Consider the following 8,859-nt stretch of genomic DNA (forward strand, 5'->3'; position numbering starts at 1 on the left):
ATTATATAATAATTAATATATATATATAGACAATTTAAGTCAAAACTGTTTTGACTTAAATATTTGATAAAAATAAAATTATATAATCATCCTATCATTGACAATGTGGTTTAAATATGTGGATTTTATAATTACACCTTTATATAATAAGATTAAAATAATTAAAAACATGATTCTATTTGTAAAAAAATATAATTAAAAATAAATAAATTATATTTAAGATATGATTTGACGGTTGTTGACAATGAATTCTGTGACAAAGCGTAAAAATGGAGAAACACTGGTCGGAGGTCACTAGGCTCGGCTGGCTTCTGCACTGAGAGAGAGATCTATCGTCTATCCCCTCAACTGAGTTGCCATGTTGCGATTCAGATCCTTAACTACCATTCTTCCCCGGGCGGTGCTGCTGATGCTCTGTTTGTTGCGGGTTGAGGCGTCGGTGCATGTTTACGCGGGGGAGAGATTCGTCGGCAAGGGGAATGCTTTCGTTGTTCACGGCGGAAGTGAAGGGATTTACTCTTCTGCTCCTGACCTTAACGAATCCTCACCTGCCTTCTCTTCCATTCGGTGGATATCGATTCTCTTCGCTGTGTGTTTGTTTTTGTGCTGAATTGTGTGTATTTATTTTTATTCCGTATTGCATGAATAGGTGTAATTCTGGTAGAGTATTCAGTTTCGGTTAAAAATATAAGCATCCCTCGCCCAAGTGCTAAATTGGCCTTGAATGTTGAGTTCTGGTATTTGAGCTTGGATTTGGTAAATGATTCGTGGTGTTGGAGCATTTGTCGAAAGTTTGTGTGTGACTTGATTGTCCTTTATCAGATCCTAGCTTCTTCTAAGCCAGGACCTTCTAACTTTTGGTTTCAAATGAAATAGATTAAGTTTCCCTTTCCTAAGGTTCTTGTTCTTTATGTTATGGTTTCAGGCAAAAAAATTTGTCTAACCCTCATTTTTGTTCAAAACCAGTTTCGAGAAGATAATATTTCGGAGGCCCTTGGAGCTTTCTAATTTCAGTTCTAAATCAATTCATGCAATTGTATTTGAGGTGGATGATAGGGAAGCGATAGGGGGCTCGGCCTATGGAGGTCAAAGAGCTCTGTGCTGCACAGCAGATCTTGCCAAACTTGGAGCCTGCACTGAGGGTGACATCATTCATCGCCCCTCTGTTAATAATCCAGGTTGGCCTCAGGTGTTTGGTGCTTCATTTGATGTTGACGTGTTAGAAGCTACGCTGCAGCCCAGATCCATTCAAATTACGAAAACTGGAATGTATAACCTGTATTTTATACATTGTGATCCCAAACTTAAAGAGGTTTCTGTCGATGGGAAAAGTGTCTGGAAAAATCCCACTGGCTTCCTACCTGGAAGAATGGCTCCCCTTAGGAATTTCTATGGGTTCATGTCTCTTTCATTTTTGGTGCTCGGTATCTTCTGGTTTTCACAGTATGCGATATTTTGGAAAGAAGTTCTTCCATTGCAAAACTGTATTACTTTTGTTATAACATTGGGAATTCTTGAGATGGCATTATGGTATTTCGATTATGTTGAGTTTAACAAAACCGGCATTAGGCCCACCGGGATCACCGTCTGGGCTGTCACATTAGGATCCGTGAAACGTACTGTATCACGATTGATCGTCCTCATTGTTTCTATGGGTTTTGGTGTTGTTAGACCTACCTTAGGTGGTCTTGGTTTTAAAGTTCTCGTGCTTGGAGGAACTTTCTTCTTTGCATCAGAAGTACTTGAACTGATTGAAAACGTAGGTACTGTGAGTGATTTCTCAGGAAATGCTAGACTTTTCTTTGTACTTCCCATGGCGATTTTGGATGCTTTCTTCATTCTTTGGATATTTACCTCCCTCTCTTCAACTTTGAGTAAGCTTCAGGTACTTGGTTCTCTCTATATGGTTTTTGTTTCATGAACATACATACATACAACTGAAAGCTATTTTTATGCGGTATTTTTGCCTTGAGAAATGGAGAATATAGATAATATATCCTTTAGAAAGGCATATATGCTTATTGCATCCAGGGATAGACACATTTAGTAACACGGTCGCGTTTCTTCTATAAATATATTGGCAATTGAGATCTTTCCAAATTTGGGTTTTTGCCCTTTTCCTCATCCCAGAGCTCCGTTCCCCGCAGCAATTTCATATCAAAGCATCATTTCTAGAAGCAATAGTTACCTTTTATATAGGCTTCAGCAAATCTTGCCTCTAATTTTTCTGTCTGTCTTTTGATGTTACAGGCCAGAAGGTTGACCGCCAAATTAGATATTTACCGGAAGTTCACAAATGCATTGGCAGTTGCGGTTATCGTATCTGTTGGCTGGATTTGCTACGAGGTAATTTTGCTGTATATTTTTACAGTATGAAAGCAATTTATTTATTTATTTTTCCATATACTTTGGAGTTTTACATTTTATTTCTTGATGACTTACCGGCGATGTTGCAGCTTCATTTCAAGTCAAAGGACGTATATAATGAGCAGTGGCAGAACGCATGGATCATTCCTGCCTTCTGGCAAGTCTTATCCTTCGCTCTATTGTGCGTCATATGTGCTCTATGGGCACCATCTCAGAACTCAACGAGGTAAATTATTTTTCCTCGTCGATAATGTTTGCTATCGTTGCAAAGTGCACTGTAAATATTTTTCATCCCTGGTAGCTTACGCCTTCATTGTTGTGGGAATTTGTCGAAATCTCAGTTTATGGTCAAATTTAGCCGTTCCTCAGTATCATTTTCCAGCAAGACCACCCTATGTGTTAGTCCCTTCAATTGTATACATACATATAAATTATTAAATATTTATAAATCTATGAAAGCTCGTGTGCTATTAAACAAAACAATTCGGGTTTGGATTCTTTTTTAAAACGTAGTTGAGTTTGATTTGAATTTGATAACTTCATAAAATCCAAATTAAACTATATTGGAGTCAAGTAAAAAAAATTCCTCACCCAACTTTGATTTGTATGCATTACTAAATAGGACTTCACCTTTGATGATCATATTTTTCACTCAATGAATCTTTGTTGTTTATTATTTCGATAGATACGCTTACTCTTCTGAGGATGCGGATGAGGTGTTTGACAAAGAAGATACTTTGGCTCTCATAAAACAATTCTCTTTGCGCTCAAAAGATGCAAGGAATCTTGAATTCACATATGCAGAAAGTTGTAACGGCGTAGCCCGGGGTGATCTCGAAGAAGAAAAGGCTTCGTAAATGAAGTGTAACTCGATCCATTTACAATACCCAAATTCTTTGCTACAATAATCAGATTCATCGGGGAAGAGAAGGCGATTTATGGGATATAAAAATATCCGTGGGATTTGGGAGGACAATCATTCGTTATACCCCATTTACATTTCGTTGATTTTTGAAATTTATGGCTTTTGGTTCAAACAGGAACACAGAAAGTCAATGCCGTTTCCAAAGCTTTGCTGTGGTGGTTTTGTATTATTTAATTTAATTCTATTTACTTCCGTAACGTTTTAACTTTGTCATCCAAAAATATATTACAAAAATATATTATATATAATTTGAACATGATGCCCGAGAAACAGGTGGCCAAAAACACAGCCTTCATACAATTCCCAATTTGACCAATGCAAAGGGAAATTTGAAAGTCAAGGGTGATAATCAATGACGGCATGTTTCATTTTAGAACGTATTTTCAAAATCCGAAGTTTGTGATTTGCGAATAGATTCGTGTATGAATCAAAATTCAAATTCGCGACTCGTGTCCGAAATTATCATAAAAGCTTCAGAGGAGGATGATTATCGTGTCAGAGAATAGTCGTGGTCAACGACAAGCTTTTTCAATAGTCAACAACTGCCTGAAAATGTCAAAAATATTTATACCACACTGGCATCCATATTCTTTGACCTTGACTAGTCTTTACTCAGCCAAAGAAAAGTCATCCAAGTGCCCATATCAACTAATTTGTTATTACGTCAGCCGCCAAGCTAAAGGGAAGATCAACCACACATCTGATAACCTAATGGAACATGGCAAGTATTGCTCGAATAGAATAGAATAGAATAATTGACTAGTCTACATTTTTATGCTACAGCCCGTTTGTCGACCCCGAGAAACACACAATAATATACATGTCGCGGGAGTTGCGTGTCGATGGCCAAGATCAACGGCATAGAGGTATCCAATCAGATAAAGTTCAAAGAACTACTGCTAAAAATATCTCAAGCTAAAATAATCCGCAAAGATTGGCAAAATTCAAAGAGAAACATTAATACAGGGTCATCGAAGTCCTTTCCAAGTAAAGGAGAGCTTGGGGTTTAGTGTCTAATGTCAATGTCCTCAAGGCAGATCGATAAGGGGTATTAGTTATTAAATTGGCATTTCCAGACTTCGACTTTGACCAGACATTCAATACAAAATCAGAAAAGGAGCTACTGTTGCAATATCAGAAATGCCATGCAGTAAATTTGAGAAGTCTATGTGATCCAGAATAATTTAATAGGTTATAGTCTTGAGCTCACACACTAACAAGCACCATTTCGAAAATGAAGTGAATAATTTGAAGACATAAATTGCATTTTATCTCGGAATGACACATTAAAATTCAGCTGCTTTGAATTTAACTCATCCAACTCTACTGTTTTAGAGTCAGTTTAAGGTCACTTATACTTCATATTATTTTCATAACCGACAATAAATTGCATGTGCGGATTCAAAAAAGTAACATAAAACAACAAACACAGCAATTCCCATATAAACAAATGAAGCAAAATCTACATGCTGGCACAGTTATAAAACACATTGCTTACAAAAAGAAGCATTAAAGAGGCAATGGCTGCTCTGACCTGCACAGTTATAAAACACATTGGTTGCTATTGGATCACAACCACTATATTCGTTGAGGATCTTATTCCAGTCTTTCCGAAGAAGGCTGCGAGCTCATTCCCAGAACCACCAGAAACTCATCCAAGAAGGCTCCACAAATAATTAAAAGAATGATGTCCTAAATTTTATGTGGGAAAACTCAATCACAGTCCTTTTAATGATGTTTCCTCCTGAAATGCTGAGAAACCGGGTAACCCTCAAAGAAATCCAAGACCGCATTCTCAAGGTCTTCAACTGAATATTTAATGAAATTTTCAGGGTGCCTCCCACTCTCGATATGACTTCTAAACCGTCCGAGAAACGACCTATAAGCTGGGATAATCCTTTCGGATATGGAAATCCTAAGTTCCTCGCGAAGCTGAGTATCAGGTATCAACCATGTGGCCTGAGTCCTATGCACTTCCTCAAACATTGCATTGAAGGCCTTAAACCTCTCTCTTAGAGCACTCTTCGACACACCAGATGAAAAGCTTCCACTTACGTGCAAACCCTCATCTCTTAAACAATGCAACACCCGCACCCATGTTGCCCTCTGGTAATTTGTTGCAGCCAAACGGAATTTCCCTGTTAACTTTTTCAAATAGAAATCCCCAATCATCTCTCTCAATTCTGGAGAGCCTTTGATCTTTTCGACAATATAATGAACATTATTCATCATAAACAAATGAGCCAATGATTCATCCTTGTAATACTTAGACTTGCCATCCAAATTAAACTGCAAAACCACAATAATCCAAATCATATGAAGTGCTAGGGTAGAAGCCTGCCCCTCAAACTCTGAGAAATCTATATCCGGAACATCTGGATCGCTGGAGTATCTAGACCCTGTTGAGGGCTTCGACACAATCAATTTGACCAAATCAGTTTTATAATCCGAAATCAAACCAATATAGTTCATCACGTATCTAGTCAAGGGATGAAGAGCCCCCCCTGGAACAGGAACCTTTGAAGGTTCACGAAGCACCGCGTTTTCAAATTCCGACAATATCCCTCTCACAGCCTCAGCTAACCTAGACAAAATCTCGGCAGCTTGAACTCTGATCGATTCACTAGATTGTGAATCAAAAACAATTTCGATGTCAGGCATTAAATCGGATAAAGCATCATGTAAATCCAATGTTTTAAACAATTTCTCCGGTGACCGCTTGCTAATGCTAATAGCTTCGGCAAAATTAAACAATTGAATAGTGGGACCTTTAATAGTTTCCATAAAACAAGCATCATCAACAGATTCACCCAAACCTTCGAAAATCTGCTCGCACAATCTCCGTTCGCTCGCGAAGTGAAACCGAATGCATATCTTCGCTGCTCGTATCCAGCGCCGGATCTTCGTCTCCAGCGTCTCCCAATCGAGGCGCTGTATTTCGCCAATGTTCAGTTTCTCAACCTTGAGGCTCTTCAAGCTTGCGTCCACAGCAGATTTACGAACACTCGCATACACCTGGATACACTCCCGCTGGTATCCAGAAGCAATCATCCGCTCCGCGATACAGCGAAGATCGTAGACTGCATCACTGGGGAGTAGATCCAGTTCTCGAATGCTGCTAGTTGACTTGTAACTTATGCTGGAGATGCTGCAGTTCGTCTCCTGATGCTCCAATTGTTTGACTAGATCGTTCTCATGGAACTCTTCACTCAATTCAAACTCCTGCGAGGTGAACTCGGAGTGAGTTGACTCGGAGTAGGAGTCCGTTTCGATAGGTGAAGTGTGTGAGACGAGGATGTTGCGAAACTCATCCTCAAGCCGAGACATGGCGATCTGGAGCGCAGAAGACTCTGCGGAGGAGGAGCGGGACAAGGAGGTGGAGGACATGGATTTCTGGAGCTCATCGACGGCGTTGAGATAGAGGTCGATTTCCTGACGGTCACCGTTGAAAATCATCTGGTCACGCGAGTAATCCGACGCCGTGGAGTCCCATCGGCGGATCACATCCTCGGCTGGGGCTGATACCGGCGGTTCCATGGAAGGGTAAAATAGGAAAAGGGGTGGTGCTGATGATTGATGATGGCGGTGGAAGGAAATGGAAAAGGTTGGTGGATTGGGGTTGAATGTTTTTGGGTTCGGTACTTCTCAACAATTATTTTCTTTCTTTATTTATTTAATTTAATTCGCTATAGCTATTGTGAAACAGGCGCAGGGGAACCGGATTACTCTTTCCAGCTTGTCATGTCTGCATGCCTTTAAAAAATATTAGATTTGAGAAAATAACAATAATTATAATAATAAAAAAGGAAAAATGTGAAATTTTGTAAATTTAAAAAATGTGCAACTAGATTATTCGTTTTGTATCTTTACTAAAATTATAATCAATAACAATGATGTAACTTAGATGGCAAAAATTTGCGTGAGACGGTTTCACGGGTCGTATTTTGTGAGACAGGTCTCTTATTTGGGTCATCCATGAAAAAATATTACTTTTTATGCTAAGAGTATTATTTTTTATTGTGAATATCGGTAGGGTTGACCTATCTCACGGATAAAGATTCGTGAAACCGTCTCACAAGAGACCTACTCATCTTAGATCTACTAACAATGATGCAACTAAAATAATTTGAATCGTATATCAGTTGAGAGTGGGTCTCACATGAGACCGTCTCACGGATCTTAATCTGTGAGACGGGTCAACCCTACCGATATTCACAATAAAAGTAATACTCTTAACATAAAAAGTAATACTTTTTTCATGGATAACCCAAATAAGAGATCCGTCTCACACAAGTTTTTGCCATCAGTTAAAATGTCATATCTTGATCGAGTCTTGACAAATAGTGTGCACCTATTGTATCTTCTTAATAATTTACTCTTTGATACTCACAAAATAAAATTGAATTAATTCTTTGTAATCATGAAAATCAAATATATGATCTTGGGTTTAATAATAATTGTAGGACTGATTGTTTGTCTGTTTATCAAAATTTTTAACTAGTGGTAATGTTGTAACCTAAATATTATAAACTATATAGCAATTCAAAAATCACATTTCGATTGTCCTCATAATTAATTTAATTATTTCATCCCAACATTACATATATCCTGAGTTTTATATTTTAAACAGATCTAAACAAAAACACCAATATTCTTATCAAGGGAAGTGACGTCCAAAGTCGAATAGGGCGGAAAATGATCACCGATGCCATGAGGTAACACGGAGAAGGAGTGGCTCTTGTAAGAGTTGTAGGCGAAAGGAAACATGAATTAAATGATTCAACACTATAATGAGAATGATTCAAAGACTGTGTATGTATGAGACCGTTACAGTTGATGAGTGCTCAAAAGATTTGATATGTATTAATTATATCAACAAGGTACATCAAAATTCCATAACTTCAAAACTTCAAGGTTTAGCATGGTTGACTTGGAACAATTATGAGATGGATTATTAGTAATGGTTAATATATCAAGTTGATCTAAAACCGGTCCTGCAAAATCCGTTTCAATCCGGAATTGGTTAATGTGGTTTAGGGTTAGACCAAATTCAATATTCTAATTGAACTGGGTCGGTTTTTAAAAACCTGATTCCGAACCGAAACCAATCCAGTCTGACAACGGGATACAATCCTCTCCAATCCGATCAAATCCAGTGTAACCCGTTTCATTTTGACTCGGTTTTGGATTGAAGTAAATACACAATCAAGTAAATTGACCATTTTAAAATTGCAATTATCATTTTTATTTTTAATTAATTTACAAATTATTTATTTGATAACTTATCCAAAAAACGAAAACCACTCATAAAAGTAAACAATATATTTTTCTAATTAATTAATAAACACTTTTGGATAACTATCCGCATAACTTGAAAAAAATAAAAAAATATACAAAAGAAGCTTAAAGACCCATAAAACAAGGAATAATAAAAATAAAAATAAAAATAAAAATAAAAATAATTTTGATATGATCATTTTCTAAATGACAATACTACGTGTTTACACAATATTTGATTTGCGGGTATGCTATGTGCAAAAACGCATCAATTTGTGTAAAAACAATGA

The 8,859-nt window shown here is 37.5% G+C and overlaps 2 protein-coding genes across 2 annotated transcripts; one reads left to right on the plus strand and one right to left on the minus strand.

Moving 5' to 3' along the window:
- Positions 1-258: 258 nt before the first annotated feature.
- On the plus strand, positions 259-3,489 carry LOC140987025 (uncharacterized). Its single transcript, XM_073455451.1, has 5 exons — positions 259-567; positions 967-1,885; positions 2,251-2,346; positions 2,457-2,593; positions 3,053-3,489. The coding sequence occupies exons 1-5, from the start codon at positions 359-361 to the stop codon at positions 3,222-3,224; spliced, it is 1,533 nt and encodes a 510-aa protein (XP_073311552.1). The 5' UTR covers positions 259-358; the 3' UTR covers positions 3,225-3,489.
- Positions 3,490-4,706: 1,217 nt separating this feature from the next.
- Positions 4,707-6,963, minus strand: LOC140986434 (exocyst complex component EXO70A1-like). The gene has a single exon (XM_073454681.1). The coding sequence runs from the start codon at positions 6,827-6,829 to the stop codon at positions 5,021-5,023; it is 1,809 nt and encodes a 602-aa protein (XP_073310782.1). The 5' UTR covers positions 6,830-6,963; the 3' UTR covers positions 4,707-5,020.
- Positions 6,964-8,859: the final 1,896 nt, after the last annotated feature.

Source organism: Primulina huaijiensis, chromosome 10, assembly GCF_012295235.1.
Source record: "Primulina huaijiensis isolate GDHJ02 chromosome 10, ASM1229523v2, whole genome shotgun sequence".
Taxonomy (NCBI): Eukaryota; Viridiplantae; Streptophyta; class Magnoliopsida; order Lamiales; family Gesneriaceae; genus Primulina; species Primulina huaijiensis.

Excerpts from the sequence above, each read along its gene's own strand:
- LOC140987025 (XM_073455451.1), top strand. The coding sequence starts at position 359 with ATGTTGCGATTCAGATCCTTAACTACCATTCTTCCCCGGGCGGTGCTG. Across the intron at positions 568-966 it reads CCTGCCTTCTCTTCCATTCG|TTTCGAGAAGATAATATTTC; the intron begins GTGGATATCGAT and ends GTTCAAAACCAG. Across the intron at positions 1,886-2,250 it reads CAACTTTGAGTAAGCTTCAG|GCCAGAAGGTTGACCGCCAA; the intron begins GTACTTGGTTCT and ends TTGATGTTACAG.
- LOC140986434 (XM_073454681.1), bottom strand. The coding sequence starts at position 6,829 with ATGGAACCGCCGGTATCAGCCCCAGCCGAGGATGTGATCCGCCGATGG.